Genomic DNA, 21,488 nt, shown 5'->3' on the forward strand with positions numbered 1-21,488 from the left:
TTCGCTCTAGTAATGGTAACCTAACACACTTCATGCCCCCTGGCACTCCCACCACACTGCTAGTGTCTTTCACAGTGCAGACTGATGCAAAGTACTTATTCAGTTCATCTGCCATTTCCTTGTCTCCGATTACTACCTCTCCAGCATCGTTTTCCAGCGATCTGATATCCACTTGCACCTCTCTTTTACACTTTATGCATCTGAAGAAACTTTTGGTATTCTCTTTAATATTATTGGCTAGTTTACTTTTGTATTCCATCTTTACCTCCTTGATGACTTTTTAGTTTCTTCTTTTGGTTTTTAAAAGCTTCCCAATTCTCTAACTTCCCACTAAATTTTGCTCTATTATATGCCATCTCTTTGGCTTTTATGCTGATTTTGACTTCTCTTGTTATACACAGAGACTAGAGACTGAAGACTGCAGCACCAGTTGAGAGGACCAAGAAGGTATGGTGATGGTACGTATCTGAACAAACTTTTGGTATCCTCTTTATGGCCTACTAAAAAAGGCTTCAGGTCACAAGATTCTGATGCTCAGTTTATTGAAGGCTATTTATTTAAAAACACCATTCCAAAAACTCAACAATATTTACAAAATCCTTAAATATCAGTAAAACATTTATAAATGGTGGTTTTTTTGTCATCCAAGCAGCCAAAGAAATTATGGGCACAACATCATAGTGAGGCAATTACATAAAGTAGCTATTTAACAACTCCAGGAGACAATGAGAGCTAGCAAATGCAAATCTTGGGAGTCTAGAAATTGCTGCCTCCCCTCGTTTGGGCTGGAATCTTGAAAGGGTTCTGCAGAAGAGAGAAAGCATGTCAGATCTGTGAGGTAAGGCAAACATGTATGCAAAGCAATTTCAATTCAAGGTTGTTGTCATGACACCCATGTCACTAGGCTCCCTATTTCCTTCCTGTATTCCGACACATCCTCATTTGAGATACGGCGGACTACGGTTGGTACAATCTGCAAACTTGTTGATGCAGTTAAAGCAGAACCAAGCCATACAGTCATGAGCTACAGAAAGCAGAGCAAGGCTTCATCCCAGAATTAAGAATGAGAGGGGATCTCATTGAAACCTATCGAATGTTGAAAGGCATGGATAGAGTGAATGTGGAAAGGATGTGTACTACGGTGGGGATGTCTAAGACCAGAGTACACAGCCTCAGAATAGAGGGGTGTCCTTTTAGAATGGAGATGAGGAGGAATTTGTTAGCCAGAGGGCGGTGAATCTATGGAATTTGTTGGCCAGAGGGCGGTGAATCTGTGGAATTTGTTGCTACAGGTGGCTGCAGAGGCCAAGGCTTTGGGTATATTTAAGGCAAGAGGTTGACAGATTCTTGATTAGTCAGGGGAGAAGGCAGGAGATTGGGCCTGAGAAGGAAATGGATGAACCATAATGAAATGGTGGAGCAGACTCGACGGGCCAAATGGCCTAATTCTGCTCCTATATTTTATGATGTTATGGCAGCAAGGACACAGCCTTGAGGGGTACCAGTGTTGAGGACAGTCATGGTGAAGGTGTCGCTGCCCGATTGTGGTCTCGGGTGTGAGGGGAAATCAGAACGTATGGAGCAACTCTTGTCTACACAGATACTGATGTGTATGTGGAACGAGATACCACTAGAAGTGTTTGAGGCAGGTACAAAAACAACTTCTAAAAGACATTTGGTATGGGTTTAGAGATTGGAAAGGTTCAGAGGGATATGCAAATAAGGTTGATAGAGTACAGAGAAAATTTACAAGGATTTTGCCGGGTCTGGAGGACCTAAGTTATCAGGAAAAATTGAATAGGTTAGGACTTTGTTCCGTGGAACATAGATGATTGAGAGGAAATTTTCCAATGGAGGTATTCCAAATTATGAGGGGTATAGATCGGCTAAATGACAGCTGTTTCATACACTGAGGTTGGGTGGGTCTACAACCAGAGATCATGGGTTAAAGGTAAAAGGTAAAAAGTTAAGAGGACCACAAGGGAAAACTTCTTCACTCAGAGGTTGTGAGAGTGTGGAATGTGCCCGTGAGCTCCATTGGAGGGCCGTGGTCCCGGAGCAGGTCAATGGAAGTAGGTAGTTTAAATGGTATCAACATGGGCTAGGTGGGGTGCAGCGCCTGCTTTTGTGCTGTATGGGCTGAACACAGGTAAATGGGACTAGCTCAGATTGGTCAACATAGACCAGGTTGGCTGACAGATCTGTTTCTACGTTGTATGACTCTAATTCAGTGTCCTAGATCGTTCTATATTTTTTTCTTCCACCAGCAGCTCTCAGTAAAGGTCCTCCTCGATTCCTGTGCAGCCGGTACATATGAGGAAGCCTCTGGGAAGCCGGCAGGGACGAGGCTTGCCAGCTTCCCCAAGATTGCAGGCACCTTCTGCTGATTCGAGACTCAGTTTCCGACTCGCAAACTGTGTTACGAAACGTTCTCGGGGCTGGAACCAGAACATAAGCTGGAGAGGAGCTATACTGAGCCAGTGAGGGATTGGGGGGGGGCGGGGAGGGATGGTGAGGGGGTAGTGACCAAAGCAGTCTCCATAAGTTGAACCACTTAAGCGGCAGCCCGAAATAAAAATGATCAGGAAGATTGTCACAACGAGTGTCCCAAGCCAAGCAGGCGAGAATTCCAATGGAAACAACAGGAATTCTGCAGATGCTGGAAATTGGAGATTACTTGGTGACACAAGAGGTCCCTGTAAATGCTGGGAATCTTGAACAATACTCCCACACTGACATGTCTGTCCGTAGACTCTTCTACTGACACAATGAGGTCAAATGCAGGTCGGAGGATCAACACTACATATTCCATCAGGGCAGTCTCCAACCTGATGGCATAAGCATTGATTTCTCTAACTTCTGGTAACCTTTGTATCTCCCCTACCCTCCACCAACTTTTTAAAAATTTTACCCCCCATTCTGCTGGTTCTCTCACCCTGCCCTGCCCTGATAACCTGGCCATCACCTCCCTCTGGTTCCCCTCCTCCTTCCACTGCCCTATCAGATTCATTTTTCCTTAACTTTTCCACCTATCACCTTCCAGCTTTTCATAATGACTCCCTCCCCCAGCCACTCAACAACCTCCTCACCTAGTGTCACTAGTCACTTGCTAACTTATACTCCTACACCTCCCAGCCTTATGTCCAGGACCAGAGGACACAGCCTCAGAATAGGGGGCGTCCTTTTAGCACAGAGATGAGGAGGAATTTCTTTAGCCAGGGAGTGGTGAATCTGTGGAATTCGTTGCCGCAGGTGGCTGTGGAGGCCAAGTCATTACATATACTTAAGGCAGAGGTTGATAGTTTCTTGATTGGTCAGGGCGTGAGGGGATATGGGGAGAAGGAAGGAGATTGGGGCTGAGAGGAAAATTGGATCAGCCAGGATGAAATGGTGGAGCAGACTCGATGGGCCAAATGGTCTAATTCTGTTCCTAGATCTTATGGTCCTATTCTGCCTTCTACCCCCTTCCTTTTCTTGTCCTGATGAAGGGTCTCAGCCCAAAACATCAACTGTTTATTCACCTGTGCCTGACCCGTTGAGTTCCTCCAGCATTTTGTGTGTGTTGTAATTTGCGTAAGATGACAGAGCGCTAGGACACAGCAGCCACTCTGGGTCCAATCAAAGGTGTAATTGTTCTTTTAACATGTGATTTGTAAGTCACTGCTGGATACAAAGGACATTAAGTACTGCAGGACTATCCCATCAGCAAGTTACTCGATAGCAATGGAGGAGGACCCACTGTGTACCGTTGTTGTGTTGTCGCCTGGTCTTGGATGGTGCACAGTGCAAGTGATCGACTTGGATGTTATTATTGTGATTGCAAGACCCTGTTGGACACTGGGAATGTAGAATACGTCAAATCCGGTTCACTGGTTTACTGGTCAGACTGACGGCAGGGGATCTGTGTTGCCTTGATTGCGGCAAGGACTAGGCTGAGGCCGTAGGGTCGCCGGTTGCAGCCAACTATGAGATGAGACGCCCAGGTGGTGTGGGAGAGCCCCTGCTTTTCAGCAGTGTTGGAATCCATACTTGGGTTTGGGACTGGCCCCTCCCATTGGTCCCAATCTCCAGTCTTTGCACGGTACTGCCCACCGTGGAAGCTTGCTCGGTGGAAGGAGAGGCTGGACCAGGACAACTTATCATCAGTTCTACAGTCATGCCACTCAGGGACTTCAACTAGTTACTCTTCTTTCTCTGTGACTGTATGTTTTTCTGAAATCATAACCATATGTGCTATGTGCAGTGTGTTGTGTGCTGTGTGCTTTTGGTAATATGTTTTGCATCTTGGTCCCAAAGGAATGCTGTTTTGTTTGCCTATATTCATGTATGGTCGGATAATAATTAAACTTGAACTCGAGCTTGTGGCGCTTGCGATTACTCAGATCTTGGTAGCTTTTTGGAAACATACGATACAAAGATAGATGGAGGGGCAGGTAATGTTGAGGAAGCATGAAGTCTGTAGAAGGACAGATTAAGAGAATGGGCAAAGAAGTGGCAGATGGATTGTAATGTAGGGAAGTATATGGTCATGCGCTTTGGCAGAAGGAATAAAAGCACAGACTAATTTCAAAATGGAGAGAAAAGTCAGAAATTGGGTGTGCAAAGAGACTTGGGAGTCCTCGTGCAGGATTCTCTAAAGGCTAACTTGCAGGTTGAGTTGATGCTGAGGTAGGCAAATGCGATGTTAGCATTCATTTCAAGAGAACCGGAATATTTAAGCAAGGATGTAATGCTGAGGCTTTATAAGGTATTGGTCAGACCACACGGAGTATATTGAGCAGTTTTGAGCTCCTTATCTAAGAAAGGATGAGCTAACAATGGAGAGGGTCCAGAGGAGGTTCACAAGAACAATTCCAGGAATGAAAACACTAATGTATGATGAGTATTTCATGGCTCTATTTTCACCGGAGTTTAGAAGGATGAGAGGGGATCTCATTGAGATCCACTGGATATTGAGAGGCCTGGATAGAGTGGATGTGAAAAGGCTGTTTCCTATAGTGGGGGAGTCTAGGATGAGCGGGTACAGCCTCAGAGTAGAAGAACGTCCCTTCAGAACAGAGATGAGGACGAATTTCTTTAGCCAGAGGGTACTGAATCTGTGGAATACTTTGCCACAAGCGGTTATGGAGGCCGCGTATTTACATAAAAACATAGAAAACCTACAGCACAATACAGGCCCTTCGGCCCACAAAGCTGTGCCAAACATGTACTTACTTTAGAAATTACCTAGGATTACCCATAGCCCTCTATTTTTCTGAACTCCATGTACCTGTCCAGGGGTCTCCTAAAAGACCCTATCATTTCCGCCTCCACCACCGTCGCCGGCAGCCCATTCCACACACTCACCACTCTCTGTGTAAAAAAACTTGCCCCGACATCTTCTCTGTACCTACTTCCAAGCACCTTAAAACTATGCCCTTAGCCCTGGAAAAAAAAGCCTCTGACTATCCACACGATCAATGCCTCTCATCATCTTATACATCTCTATCAGGTCACCTCTCATCCTAAGTCACTCCAAGGAAAAAAGGCTGAGTTCACTCAACCTATTCTCATTTTTTTAAGCATGCTCCCTAATCCAGGCAACATCCTTGTAAAGCTCTTCTGCACCCTTTCTATGCTTTCCACATCCTTCCTGCAGTGAGGTGACTAGAACTGAGCACAGTACTCCAAGTGGGGTCTGACCAGGGTCCTATATAGCTGCAACTTTACCTCTCAGCTCCTAAACTCAATCCCGTGATTGATGAAGGCAAATGCACCTTTCTTAACCACAGAGTCAACCTGCGCAGCAGCTTTGAGTGTCTTACGGACTTGGACCCCAAGATCCCTCTGATCCTCCACACTGCCAAGAGACTTACCATCCCAGATACAAAATTCCCTAAAAGTGGTGTCACAGGTAGATAGGGTCGTAAAGAGAGCTTTTGGTACATTGGCCTTTATAAATCAAAGTATTGAGTATAAGAGTTGGAATGTTATGGTGAGGTTGCATAAGGTATTGGTGAGGCCAAAATTGGAGTATTGTGTGCAGTTTTGATCACCAAATTACAGGAAGGATATTAATAAGGTTGAAAGAGTGCAGAGAAGGTTTACAAGGATGTTGCCGGGACTTGAGAAACTGAGTTACAGAGAAAGGTTAAATAGATTCGGACTTTATTCCCTGGAGCGTAGAAGAATGAGGGGAGATTTGATAGAGGTATATACACTTTGTAAAATTATGATGAGTATAGATAGAGTGAATGCAAGCAAGCTTTTTCCACTGAGGCTAGGGGAGCAAAAAACTAGATGACATGGGTTAAGGGTGAAGGGGGAAAAGTTTAAAGGGGACATTAGGGGGGTTTCTTCACACAGAGTGGTGGGAGTGTGGAATGAGCTGCCAGATGAAGTGGTAAATGCAGGCTCACTTTTAACATTTAAGAAAAATTTGGACAGGTACATGGATGAGAGGTGTATGGAAGCATATGGTCCAGGTGCAGGTCAGTGGGACTAGGCAGAAAAATGGTTCTGCACAGCCAAGAAGGGCCAAAAGGCCTGTTTCTGTGCTGCAATGTTCTATGGTTCTATTAATACTATATTCTGCCATCATATTTGACGTACCAAAATGAACCACCTCACACTTATCTGGGTTGAACTCCATCTGCCACTTCTCAGCCCAGTTTTGCATCCTATCAATGTCCCACTATAACCTCTGACAGCCCTCCACACTATCCACAACACCCCCAACATTTGTGTCATCAACAAATTTATTAACCCATCCCTCCACTTCCTCATCAGGTCATTTATAAAAATCACAAAGAGCCCCAGAACAGATCCCTGAGGAACACCACTGGTCACCAACCTTGATGCAAAATATGACCCGTCTACAACCACTCTTTGTCTTCTGTGGACAAGCCAGTTCTGGATCCACAAAGCAATGTCACCTTGGATCCCATGCCTCCTTACTTTCTCAATAAGCCTTGCATGGGGTACTTTGTCAAATGGTTTGCTGAAATCCATATACATTACATCGACTGCTCTACCTTCATTAATGTGTTTAGCCACATCCTCAAAAAATTCAATCAGGCTTGTAAGGCATGATCTGCCTTTCCACAAAGCCATGCTGACTATTCCTAATCATATTATGCCTCTCCAAATGTTCATAAATCCTGCCTCTTAGGATCTTCTCCATCAACTTACCAACCACTGAGGTAAGACTCACTAGTCTATAATTTCCTGGGCTATCTCTACACCCTTTCTTGAATATGGAACAACATCCACAACCTTCCAATCCTCCGGAACCTCTCCCGTCCCCATTGATGATGCAAAGATCATCACCAGAGGCTCAGCAATCTCCTCCCTCGCCTCCCACAGTAGCCTGGGGTACATCTCGTCCGGTCCCAGTGACTTATCCAACTCAATGCTTTCCAAAAGCTCCAGCACATCCTCTTTCTTAATGTCTGTATGCTCAAGCTTTTCAGTCCGCTCTAAGTCATCCCTACAATCGCCAAGATCCTTTTCTGTAATGAATACTGAAACAAAGTATTCATTAAGTTTCTCTGCTATCTCCTCTGGTTCCATACACACTTTTCTACTGTCACACTTGATTGGTCCTATTCTCTCACATCTTATTCTCTTGCTCTTCACATATTTGTAGGATGCCTTGGGATTTTCCTTACTCCTATCTGCCAAGGCCTTCTCATGGCCCCTTCTGGCTCTTCTAATTTCATCCTTAAGCTCCTTCCTGCTAGCCTTATAATCTTCTAGATCTCTATCATTACCTAGTTTTTTGAACCTTTCATAAGCTTCTCTTTTCTTCTTGACGAGATTTACAACAGCCCTTGTACACCATGGTTCCTGTACCCTACCATCCTTTCCCTGTCTCCTTGGAATGTACCTATATAGAATACCATGTAAATATCTCCTGAACATTTGCCACATTTCTGCTGTACATTTCCCTGAGAACATCTGTTCCCAATTTATACTTCCAAGTTCCTGCCTGACAGCTTCATATTTCCTCTTACTCTAATTAAGTGCTTTCCTAACTTGTCTGTTCCTATCCCTCTCCGATGCTATGGTAAAGGAGATAGAATTGTGATCATTATCTCCAAAATGCTCTCGAACTGAGAGATCTGACACCTGACTAGGTTCATTTCCCAATACCAGATCAAGTACAGCCTCTCCTCTTGTAGGCTTATCTACATATTGTGTCAAGAAACCTTCTTGAAAACACCTGACAAACTCCACCCCATCTAAACCCCTCGCTCTAGGGACATGCCAATCAATATCTGGGAAATTAAAATCTCCCACCACGACAACCCTGTTATTATTACACCTTTTCAGAATCTGTCTCCCTATCTGCTCCTCGATGTCCCTGTTACTATTGGGTGGCCTATAAAAAACACCCAGTAAAATTACTGACCCCTTCCTGTTCCTAACTTCCACTTACAGAGACTCAGTAGACAATCCCACCATGACTGCCTCCTTTTCTGCAGCCATGACACTATCTCTGATCGACAATGCCACGCCCCCACCTCTTTTCCCTCCTTCCCTGTCCTTTCTGAAACATCTAAAGCCTGGCACTCGACATAACCATTCCTGTCCCTGAGCCATCCAGGTCTCTGTGATGGCCACAACATCATAGCACCAAGTACTGATCCACACTCTGAGCTCATCCGCTTTGTTCATAATACATTTAAAGCAGAGGCTGACAGCTTCTTGTTTAGTAAGGGCATCAAAGAAGGCAGGAGAATGAGGTTGAGAAGGAAAATAAATCAGCCATGATCGAACAGTGGAGACAACTCGATGGATGGAATGGGCTAATTCTGCTCCTATATCTTATTCTCTTTTGGTCTGATGGATAGGGTTGCAACCACGGCAACTCCTTTCATTCCCGTGACCACCCATTGAGATGTTCTTCCTGGATTTGGACAGGATCTTATCTTCAAAGTGTTAGGAATTCAAGCAGTTTTATTAAGCGTTTTGCGACTGTGACTTCCACTGCAAGGTTATATATCGACAGCACAGGATGAGACATTTGGCCACATGTTCTCGTTCTGCCTCCTCTGAGGAGCTCCCTTAATTTAACCCTTGGTTGACCATTTCCGTCCCTCAAAGCGAAGATGTTGGTCCTCCTCCAGCATTGGGAAGATTCCTGGTGTTTAGCGAGAGTTCGGCTCTGCGGGCAAAAACCGACATGGAAAGCGTAGTGAAGCTCCTGTAATGGCAGCCAACTGTTTTTTGGGTGTGCACAGTACGTCAATGGGGTGGCGTAGTGGTTAGCGTGACCCCTTACAACACCAGTGACCCAGGTTCAATTGCCGCCACTGTCCGTAAGGAATTTGCATATTCTTCCTGTGACCACATGGGTTTTCTTCGGGGTCCTTCTCACATTCCAAAGACGTACGGGTTAATAAATTGCGGGCATGCTATGTTGGCGGTGAGAGTACGAGGACACTTAAGGGCTGACCCCAGCACACCCTCGGACTGTGTTAGTTGTTAACGCCAATGGCGCATTTCACGGTATGTTTTGATGCACGTGTGACAAATGAAGCTAATCTTTAATCTTTGAGATCTCACTGAGAGGTCAGGAGTGGGTTGGGATGGGGAGTGCAGGTGAGTGAGGGACGGTGGGGGGAGTTGATGCAGGATGGCAGCACAGTAATTGGGCTGGGGACATTTCCAATAAGATGAGGAGACCAACTGCACCATCAGGACAGTATTCCACCGGCCCCCTGAAAGGCAGAGGAAAAGCGGGAGAGCAAAGGCAACTTGATGCCATACTGTAGAGGCAGAAGTGCAGACCCCAAGCCACACCTGGGGAACGATAGAGAAGATGGCCAAGGACAGACAGAGATGGAGGACCTTCATTCTTGCTCTAAACGCCAGTAAGTAATTTCCAGATAACCATTCCATCCACTCTGATCGCTGGTGGGTGCTCCAAGCTGCCAGGTCTCTCACTTGGTGGGTTTGGTATTTGTGACACCACCCATTCCTGCCACCCCACTGGTACAAGAAAACTGGAGCAGGAGTGGACCAATCGGCTCTTCAAGACTACCCCACCATTCAATGCGATCACGCCTGGTCCAGGCTGATCTCAACTCCTCTTCTGTGCCTGTTCCACATCGCCCACAAATCACCAATCTTTCAGATATTATCTATCCCCACCTAAAATATATCTAATAAACTGGCCTCCACCATCTTAGAGAAGTAATTTCTACACACCTCACTTGTGAATGACCAGTCACCTTTTCTGTAACTACGTCCCCTTTTTCATGACTCCTGCATATCTTCCCCTGTTGAGGCCCCCTTAGAATCCCATAGTTCTGAATAAGGTCATCTCTCTTTCTTCTAAACTCCTAGAAACACAGACCCAAACTCCCCAGCCTCTCTTGATAGGACAACACTCTTGTCCCAGGAATCAGCCCGGTGCATCTCCTTTGGACTGTCTCCAGTGCTACTTGAACCTCCTTTAGTTAAATACACTGCATACACAGCTGTCCAGGTGTGGTCTCACTAACACTTGCAATCGTAAGGAAAACTCCATGTTCTTAAACTCCAAATCTTTTGTTGTTGAATACCAACAGGACATTTACCTTCATGTTAGACCTGCCTGCTAACTTCTTGGGATTCATGCACTAGAACAGATAGATCCCTCTGAACTTTACTCATTTACACTCTCTCTCAGCAGTGAGATAATAATCCAGGTGTCTGTCAGACCATATTTGCAGTTTTGGACCTCATACATGCTGGATGTGCTGGCGTTGGAGAGGGTCCAGAGGAAGTTCATGAGAATGATCTAGGGATGAAAGGGTTAACATGTGTGGAGCATTTGATGGCTCTGGGCCTGTACTTGTTTGAGTTTAGAAGAATAGGGGAGGGAGAATCTCGTTGAAACCTATCAAATATTAAAAGGTTTGGACAGAGTAGATGAGGAGATTTTCTGTAGTGGGGGAGGGCACAACCTCAGAAAAAAAAAGAACATCTCTTTAGAACAGAGATGAGGAGGGATTTCTTTTGCCAGATGGTGGGCAGTCTGTTGAATTCATTGTGTAGACAGCTGTGGAGCCAAATCACTGGTTACGCTTAAGGTTACGCTTCATTAGCAAGGGTGCCAAAGGTTATGGGGAGAAGGAAGGAGAACGGGGTTGAAAGGGAAGATAAGTCAGCCATGGAGGTGCAGATTTGATGGGCTGAATGGCCTCAATCCATTCCCATGTCTTAAAGGTCACAAATGTTGAATGGCAAGGTCTGTCAAGGAGTTTATGTTAAGTCTTAGAGTTTAACATCACAGAAATGAGCATTGACTACTATGCTCATTGCTGACCTTTCTGCCCATCCAGGCTGGGAGGGGTAGGAGTATGTTGTCTAAATATCTCTTAAACGTAGTAAATATATCTGACTTCACCAGTCAGCTCTAAATACTAGTCACTCTCTATGTAAAAAAAACCTTCCCCTCAGAGGGTGATCAATGTGTGAAATGAGCTGATAGAGGGATATTGAGGCCCTACTCAGGAAAAAACAAAGACCCCACCCACCCCAGACATTCTCTCTTCTCCGCTCTCCCATCAGGCAGAAGATACAACAGCCAGAAAGCAAATACTACCAGGCTGAAGGACAGCTTCTACCATGTTGTAACGACACTACTAAATGGTTCCCTAGTGCGATAAGATGGGCTCTTGATCTCACAAACTACCTCATCATGACAATTACATGGGCATCACGACAGCCAGCGATCAAGGTCCATTTTCTGCCGCTGTGACCGCGTGGGTTTCCTCCAGCTTCCTCCCACATTCCAAGGGTATACAGATTAGGTTTAGTGAGTTGTGGGCATGCTATGTTGGCATTGGAAGCATGGCCACACTTGTGGGCAGTTCAGCACAATCCTAGGACCATGCCGTAACGCAAATGACACATTCCACTGACATGTTTCAATGTACACATGACCAATAAAGCTAATCTTTTAAAAAAAATCTATCTTAGGTCTATCATCTTGCACCTTATTGTCTACCTGCACTTTCTCTGTAGCTGTTACACTTTATTCTGCATTCTGCTGTCACCAAAGAAGGCACGATAAAGGCTACATTCATTAGGAGTTTGCGATTTGGTATGTCACCAAAGACACTCGCAAATACTCGTGTAGGGTATTCTAACTGGCTGCATTACTGTCTGGTATGGGGAAGGGGGGGAACACTACACAGGATCAAAATAAGCTGCAGAAAGTTGTAAACTTAATCAGCTCCATCATGGGCACTAGTCTCCCTAGTATTGAGGACATCTTCAAGGAACAATGCCTCAAAAAGGTGGCATCTGTCATTAAGGACCCAGGATATGCCTTGTTCTCATTGCTACCGTCAGGGAGGAGGTACAGGAGCCTGAAGACTCACACTCAGTGATTCAGGAACAGCTTCTTCCCCTCTGTCATCCAATTTCTGAATGGACCCATGAACACTACCTCACTACTTTTTTTTTTCCTGTTTTTGCACTACTTAGTTGACCTTTTTAATATAGATATATATGGGTGGTGAAGTGGAGATATGTCTCTTTCAAAGGAGGTGTAAGGCACTCCTTCCCTCCGCTAGCCTACAGGTCACTCTTGGGCAAGGTGTAGCACCTGATTAGCACCCCCATCAGGGTCACGTAAAGCCATGGGAGCAGGTGGTGGATGGTCGTATGAGCAGCCAGTGCACATCACAAGTCCTGGTTACGTGGCCACTGACACCAGGCAGACAATCTCTGAAGAGTATTGATAATGGCTGGGGTCACCTGTCTTGTAAAGACACTGCCCAGGAGAAGGCAATGGCAAACCACTTCTGTAGAAAAAAAATTGCCTAGAACAATCCTGGTCAAGATCACGATCACCTACATTGTATGTCACGGCACATAATGATGATATCTACTGAACTTTACATTAATTGTGTTTTTTTCTATTATTATGTATTGCAACATATAAAATTTCATGACCTAGGCTAGTGATGTTAAACCCGATTCTGTTTTCCCCCGTTCTACCTCGATGCACTGTGTAACGATCTGATCTGCATGGACAGCGTTCAAGACAAGCTCTTCACTGTATCTCAGTACAGGTGACAGTAATAAACCAATACCAAAAGGAGGAGGCATGGTTCAGCTGGACTCAAAGTAACCCCTGGAGGGTCAGAGGGGTTGCAGAATTGTACTGGGTAAGGGAATCAAGAAGGCAAAAACATGCCACAAGTTAGCTCTGGCAGAGGAGATGAAGGAGAATCAAAAAAGTTTTTGAGTAACGAGAGAGAGAATAAGACTCCTCAAAGACTAAAGTGAACACTTACAATCCTGTGCAAAAGTCTCAGGCACATCTAGATGCCTCAGCTGCCTGAGACCTTTGCACAGTACAATAGTAATTTTATGTATTGCACTGTACTGCTGCATAAAACAACTATGAAATATGTAAGTGTTGATAAACCTGATTCTGATTATGGGTCTCTATTACGGACTGAGAGTAGGAAAGGGGCAGGGAGAGGGGAATCGTGGTTGGGAAAAGGTGAAGGGAGAGGGGAGGGAGCGGGAAGCACCAGAGAGACAATCTTTAACAATCAATAAACCAATTGTTTGGAATCAAATGACCTTGCTTGGAGTGTAACTGCATCCGGCCTGCCCTGGCACTCCTGCTGTGCCACCTGTCCTGCACCCCTCCCGCAGTGCTCCACCCTCGCCATTCCCAACATCCTTTGCTCCCGCCAGATTTACAAACTCACTCTCCACTCCACATTGACAAATACAGTACTGTGCAAACATCTTAGGCATCCTAGCTACATATACGGTGTGTGCCTAAGGCTTTTGCACAGTACTGTCTACCCTGCTGAACTAGGGAGGCCCTACCACTCCTCGTTGGCTCTTATCCCACACCACCACCAGCAGAATGGTTTCACTGAGTGAATTTGCAAAGAATATGAAAGGCACTGTCTAAATGAAAGCTCACCCTCTAAGTTAATAAGGACCCCTTCCAGTCATTCGGGCCCCAGCCCCTCCTCGCAAAGAATGGCAGACCACCCTGTACCAGCCGCACATATGTTCCTCTCATTTCTCACTTGACATTTGTCGCTCTCACAGTAGACCACAGCACTTGGCCATCTTCCTGATTAGGGAGTGGAACCAGCTCTTGAGATATCCCGACACCTGGATACCTGGGGCTGTGGCAGTGACAGAGAGAGTGTCAGATTCAGTCTGTGGCATGTCCTCTACCATTCTTCCCAAGAAAGGACTGGGCTCCCACAACTAGGTTCTTAGCATCTCCCCACTACCATACCCCATCCCAATCCCCATTCGGAACAAAGCAGACCTTGCCATGTGGTTGGTGGAACACACGCTTCTTGGTGCCATACACCTTCCTGATCTTCAGTTCCCATCTAGTGGGAGAAAGTTATTGGGTATATTTAAAACAGAGGTTGATGGGTTCTTGATTAGTCAGGAAGAAGACGGGAATGGGGTTCAGAAGGTTAATAAAATCGGCCTTGATTGAAAGGCAGAGCAGACCCAATGGGCCAAATGGCCTTATCCTGCTTCTATGTCTTATGGCCTTAAAGCCCTAGGCTGGGCTTGCTGACCAGTCCAACTCTCTCCCTGTTGCCCACTGTGAATGGGTGAAGGAACTCTATTCCCCTCCAACCTTTCCACTATAAGTCAGTCCTTGAGCCCAAATCCATCAGTGGGAAAAGCCCAGGTTCAACTATGATGCCTACTGTAGTCAATCTGCCTTTCAGCAAACAGACTATTTGCTGGCCAAATGTCTGGTGGATAAGTGATAAGAATTTAGCTTCAGGTAACATGAAGACAATATTGAAAATACAAGGCTGAAGTTGTTAGATTTGAACGTATATGAAATTGGGTAGATGATCTGGTGGGGCAGGTGTGATGTTGTGGGTATCACAGTGTTGTGTTTGAAAGAAGGTCACTGCTGGGAGCTTAGCATCTGAGCATACACATTGTATTGACAAGACAGGCAGGCAGGCAGATGGGATGGTGTGGCGTTGTTGGTAAAAAAAAAAAAATGAAATCAAGTCCTGAGAATTAAGTGGGCATTGGTCAGACCACATATGGAGCAGGTTTGGGCCCCATATCTGAGAAAGAATATGCTGGTATTTGGAGAGGGACCCGAGGAGGTTTAAGAGAAATATCCTGGGAATGAAAGGGTTAATGTATGAGGAGCATTTGATAGTTCTGAGTCTGTACTCGCTAGAGTTTAGAAGAATGGTGGAAATTGAAACTTAACTGAATATTGAAAGGCCTAGCTAGAGTGGACATGGAGAAGATGTTTCCTGTGGTGGGGTAGTCTAGGACCAGAAGGCAAAGCCTCAGAGTAGAAGGACGTCCCCTCAGAAAATGAGATGAGGAGGAATTTCTTTAGTCAGAGGGTACTGAATGTTTGGAATTCATTGCCATGGTCAGCTGTGAAGGACAAGTTATTGGATATATTTAAAGCGGAAGTTGATAGGTTCTTGATTGCTAAGGGCATCAAAAGTTACAGGGGAGAAGGCAGGAGACAGGGCCGAGAGAGAATATAAATCAGCCATGATGGAATGTTGGAGCAGAATTGATGGGCTGAATGGCCTAATTCTGCTCCAATGTCTTATGGTCTTAGAATGGAGGGATAAGGGGGAAGGATCTGCTGATGCCTGGAGTTCAGATCATGCAGGGTGTCAATGGGTTAGGGTTAGGGTTGGAGCACCACAATAGGGAGACGGTTGGAGGTGGAGATAATGGAAGGGAGGGTGTGGGATTGGGGAAAGAGTTAAAGAGTAAAGATTAAAGATTAACTTTACTTGTCACATGGACATCAAAACATGCAGTAAAATGTATGATTTGCGATACTGATCAACATCCACCCCGTTTAAATATGTGCAGGGGACAGCCTGCAATGTCGCCATGCTTCCAGAGCCAACATAGTATGCCTGCAACTTACTAACTGTAACCAGTACGTGCTTGGGATATGGGAGGAAGCTGGAGGACCTGAAGGAACCCACGCGGTCACAGGGAGGATGTACAAACTCTTTTCCGACAGCGACGGGAAGGAGCCTTGATACAGATGTCAGATACAGATAGGGTTCCCATCTGCTGTTCCCTACAACCAGAGGTTGGACAAGCTTGGGCTGTTTTCTCTGGAGTAGAGGAGGTTGTGGGGAGATCTGACAGAAGTTTATAAGTAAACAACCTTTCCCCAGGGTTGAAGTTCTAATTCTAGAGAGCATGCATTTAAGGAGAGAGAGGTAAGTTAGTTGATTGCATATTTAGTCACAGTGACCTCTCTGGGTCCAACAAATGGTGAAAATGTTACACATTTCACTTATGATCACAAGACCCTGTTGGATTGCAACTATATGTGCTGTGTGACTATATAGAGTCATAGAAAAGTACAGCACAGAAACAGGCCCTTTGGCCCATCTGGTTCATACTGAACCATTTAAACTGCCTACTCCCATCGACCTGCACGGGGACCATAGCCCTCCATGCACCTCCCATCCATGTACCTATCCAAAATTCTCTTGAGTTTGCATGCACCAGTTGTGCTGGCAGCTCATTCCACACTCCCACCACCCTCTGAGCAAAGAAGATTCCCCTCATGTTCCCATGAAACTTTTCACCTTTCACCCATAACGCATGACATCTATTTGCAGTGCCACCCAACGTCAGTGGAAAAAGCCTGTTTGCATTTACCCTATCTATAATTTTGTATACCTCTATCAAATCTCCCCTTAATCTTCTGCATTCTAAGGAATAAAGTCCTAACCTATTTAATCTTTCTTTATAATTCAGGTCCTCCAGTCCCAGCAACATTCTTGTAAATTTTCTCTGTACTCTTTCAACCTTATTTACATCTTCCCTGTAGGTCGGTGACCAAAACTGCACACAGTTCTCCAAATTATACAACTTCTTATCCAACTTCAACATAACATCCCAACTCCTGTACTCAGTATTTTGATTTATGAAGGCCAGTGTGCCAAAAGCTTTCTTTACAATCCTATCTACCTGTGTCGCCACTTTCCATGAATTATGGACCTGTATTCCCAGATTTCCTTGTTCTACTGCACTCCTCAGTGCCCTGCCGTTTTTCACCTTGGTCCAGAGGAATGGGATTTCGTTTAGCAGTATACATGTGTATGAATGAACAACAATAAACTTGAAGTTGAACTTGAACTTTAACATGAAGTACAAAAGAAATGTGCAGGCTGCCTTTTACACATTTCTGGAAAGCTTTCGGTTGTGTGGTGAGGCTGCCTTTCATACTGGAGGAACGGGTGAATGGCCAAGGTAGAGCTTTAGGGGAGCCCTGTTTACCTACTCCTTCTGGCGCAGAACAGGGAAAGAGGGAGGAGTTAAGGCAGGTGTTTGACAGTAAACCACGGTCACAGAATCATGGAGTCACTGAGTTATACACAGAACAGGACCAGACCCTTTGGACCAACATCACGTTGACCAAGTTGCCCACCTGAGCCAGTCCCATTTGCAGACTTTTAGCCTGTATCCCTCTAAACCTTTCCTATCCGCTTGCCAAACTGATGTGGCATGGAGGGAAGGTAGACCTTGCATCCTATCCACATGCCAGTGCATCATTCACGTACATCCGTTTCTTGCGTATACAGTGGCATGCAAAAGTTTGGGCACCCCGGTCAGAATTTCTGTTACTGTGAATGGTTAAGTGAGTAGAAGATGAACTGATCTCCAAAAGTCATAAAGTTAAAGATGAAACATTCTTTTCAACATCTTAAGCAAGATTAGTGTATTATTTTTGTTTTGTACAATTTTAGAGTGAGAAAAAAGGAAAGGAGCACCATGCAAAAGTTTGGGCACCCCAAGAGATTTGAGCTCTCAGATAACTTTTACCGAGGTCTCAAACCTTAATTAGCTTGTTAGGGCTATGTCTTGTTCACAGTCATCATTAGGAAAGGCCAGGTGATGCAAATTTCCAAGCTTTATAAATACCCTGACTCCTCAAACCTTGTCCCGACAATCAGCAGCCATGGGCTCCTCTAAGCAGCTGCCGAGCACTCTGAAAATCAAAATAAATTATGTCCACAAAGCAGGAGAAGACTATAAGAAGATAGTAAAGCATTTTCAGGTAGCCGTTTCCTCAGTTCATAATGTAATTAAGAAATAGCAGTTAACAGGAACGGTGGAGGTCAAGTTGAGGTCTGGAAGACCAAGAAAACTTTCCGAGAGAACTACTCGCAGGATTGCTAGAAAGGCAAATTAAAACCCCCGTTTGACTGCAAAAGACTTTCAGGAAGACTTAGCAGACTCTGGAGTGGTGGTGCACTGTTCCACTGTGCAGCGACACCTGCACAAATATGACCTTCATGGAAGAGTCATCAGAAGAAAACCTTTCCTGTGTCCTCACCACAAAATTCAGTATCAGAAGTTTGCAAAGGAACATCTAAACAAGCCTATTGCATTTTGGAAACAAGACCTGTGGACTGATGAAGTTAAAATAGAACGTTTTGGCCGCAATGAGCAAAGGTACGTTTGGAGAAAACAGGGTGCAGAATTTCATGAAAAGAACACCTCTCCAACTGTTAAGCACAGGGGTGGATCGATCATGCTTTGGGCTTGTGTTGCAGCCAGTGGCATGGGGAACATTTCACTGGTAGAGGGAAGAATGAATTCCATTAAATACCAGCAAATTCTGGAAGCAAACATCACACCATCTGTAAAAATGCTGAAGATGAAAAGAGGATGGCTTCCACAACAGGATAATGATCCTAAACACACCTCAAGATCCACAATGGACTACCTCAAGAGGCGCAAGCTGAAGGTTTTGCCATGGCCCTCACAGTCCCCCGACCTAAACATCATTGAACATCTGCGGACAGACCTCAAAAGAGCAGTGCATGCAAGATAGCCCAAGAATCTCACAGAACTAGAAGCCTTTTGAAAGGATGAATGGGTGAAAATCCACCAAACAAAAACTGAAAGACGCTTAGCTGGCTACAGAAAGCGTTTACAAGCTGTGATACTTGCCAAAGGGGGTGTTACTAAGTACTGCCATGCAGGGTGCCCAAACTTTTTCTTCAGGCCCTTTTCCATTTTTGTTATTTTGAAACTGTAAAAGATGGAAATAAAAAAGTAATCTTGCTTAAAGTACTAAAGAAATGAGTCATCTTTAACTTCATGCCTTTTGGAAATCAGTTCATCTTTTACTCGCTTAGCTATTCACAGTAACAGAAATTTTGACCAGGGGTGCCCAAACTTTTGCATGCCTCTGTATATTCATGTGCCCGTCTAACTGCCGCTTTAATAATTCTATCATATTTATACCATAAGACATAAAAGCAAATTAGGCCATTTAGCCCATTCCATCATGGCTGTTACTAGCCCTCTCAATCCAATTCTTCTGACTTCTTCCTGTAACCTTTGACACCCCAAGTAATCAAGAACCATCAACCCCCACTTTAAATACACCCAGTGACTTGGCCTCCACAGCCACACGTGGCAACAAATTCCCCCGATTCAAAGTACATTTATTATCGAAGTATGGATACAGAATACCATTCTGAGATTCATCTTCCCACAGGTAGCCATGAATCAATGAAACACCATGGAACCCGTTCGAGAAAACATCAAACATCCAACACGCAGAAAAAAAAGAACAAATTGCGCAAAGAGCAAAAAGCGTGCAAACAACACGTAGAATATCAAACATCAAACCACCCTCTAACTAGAGAAATTCCTCCTCATCTCTGTTCCAGATGGATGTCCCTGTATTCTGTGACTATGCCCTCTGGTCCTAGACTCTCCCACTCTAGAAAAAATCCTTTGCACATCCACTCTATCTCGGCCTTTGTCCCCACCAGCATCTCTGAGAGCATGTTCTAGGTACATCACCTGTGTAAAACTCCTAACATGCAAATCTCCTTCAAATGCTCTCCCTCCTACCATTAAAGTATACTCTTATCTTCTAAAAGAGAAAAAAAAGTCTGACTGTAACCCATCTGTGCTCCTTTGTCTTATGGTCTTATTACCAAAGGTTACAGGGAGAAGGCAAGAGAATGAAGTTCAGAAGGAAAATAAATCAGCCATGATTGAATGGCAGAGCAGACTCGATGGGCCAGATGGCCTAAATCTGCTCCTATGTCTTATGGTCTGATTGTCAAAAGTTACAGGGAGAAGGCGAGAGAATGGGGTTGAGAGGGAAAATAAATTTTATAGTCTATTTTCTTATATTTTTATTTTTAAAAGTAGGCATCCATTAGTCTCGTGAGACCATGGATTTGCGCCTTGGAAGGTTTCCAGGGCGCAGGCCTGGGCAAGGTTGTATGGAAGACCAGCAGTTGCCCATGCCGCAAGTCTCCCCTCTCCACACCACCGATGTTCTCCAAGGAAAGGGCATTAGAACCCACACACCTTGGCACCAGTGTCGTTGCAGAGCAATGTGTGGTTAAGTGCCTTGCTCAAGGACACACACACACTGCCTCAGCTGAGGCTTGAACTAGTGACCTTCAGATCACTAGACCAACGCCTTAACCACTTGGCCACATGCCAACATATTTTTATAATAAATGCCTCTATCAGGCCTCCCCTCAGTCTGCTACACTCCAGAGAAAGCAACCCATGTTTACCTAATGTCTCCTGAAATTCAAACACTCTAATCCAGGCAGTGTCCTGGTGAAGCTCTTCTGCACCCTCTCCAAAACCTCCACATCTTTATTATAATGGGATCACCAGAACTGTGCATAATATTTCACAAATAACCTAACTACAGTTTTATACAGCTGATTAACAATATCAATTTCAAGATCATCATCCTTCATTTAAAATCTTTTTTTTCCAATTTATTTAATTAACTGAATTCTAATTCCCTGCATGAGAAGATCTGCAGATGCTGGAAATCCAGAGCAACACACACAAAACGCTGGAGGAACTCAGCAGGCCAGGCAGCATCTTTGGAAAAGACTAACTCCCCATTAGCTATTGTAGGAATCTGAAGTCCTATCAATTATCGAAGTCTTTCGGTATACCAGTTGGGTAAAATAGCAATCCCAAGGTTTTATAAGACATTCATCAGTCCACATTTGGAGTATTGTGAGCAGTTTTGATTCCACGTACAAGGAAGGATGTGCTGCTACTGGAGAGGGTCTTACTGGAGGTTTACAAGAATGATCCCAGGATTGAAAGGCCTGATGTATAAGCAGTGCTGGATGTCTCTGGGCCTGCACTCACTGGAGTTCAGAACGATGACAGGGAATGATCTTATTGAACCCTACCAATTACTGAAAGGCCTGTTTAAAGTGAGCATGGGAGAGTATGTTTCCAGTAATGGGAGAATCTAGGACCGGGAGAACAGCCTCTGAATAAAGGGATGTCCCTATATTACTGAGGTGAAGAGGAATTTCTTTTGGCAGACAGTTTAGGTTACAGGGATTGGTAGAATTCATTGCCGCACCAGTTCAATGGGCATATTTAAAGCGGAGATTGACAGGTTATTGATTAGTCAGGGTAGCGCAGATTACAGGGAGAAGGTGTGATAAAGGGGTTGAGAGGGGAAGTAA

At 44.7% G+C, this 21,488-nt stretch overlaps 1 protein-coding gene across 2 annotated transcripts in view; it reads right to left on the reverse strand.

Moving 5' to 3' along the window:
* Window positions 1–525: 525 nt before the first annotated feature.
* The window catches only part of LOC140197285 (protein phosphatase inhibitor 2-like), a 47,837-nt gene continuing 26,874 nt past the window's right edge, over window positions 526–21,488 (reverse strand). The window contains exons 6-7 of one of the 2 annotated variants that reach the window (XM_072257219.1): window positions 14,037–14,138; window positions 716–804 (exon numbers count right to left, since the gene is read on the reverse strand). In XM_072257219.1, the coding sequence (XP_072113320.1) occupies window positions 14,053–14,138 (86 nt within the window). In that variant the 3' untranslated portion in view covers window positions 716–804; window positions 14,037–14,052. Of the gene's footprint in view, window positions 805–14,036; window positions 14,139–21,488 lie in introns of both variants that reach the window. The other variant, XM_072257220.1, reaches the window with a different exon arrangement.

This window comes from Mobula birostris, chromosome 5 (genome assembly GCF_030028105.1).
Source record: "Mobula birostris isolate sMobBir1 chromosome 5, sMobBir1.hap1, whole genome shotgun sequence".
Taxonomy (NCBI): domain Eukaryota; kingdom Metazoa; phylum Chordata; class Chondrichthyes; order Myliobatiformes; family Myliobatidae; genus Mobula; species Mobula birostris.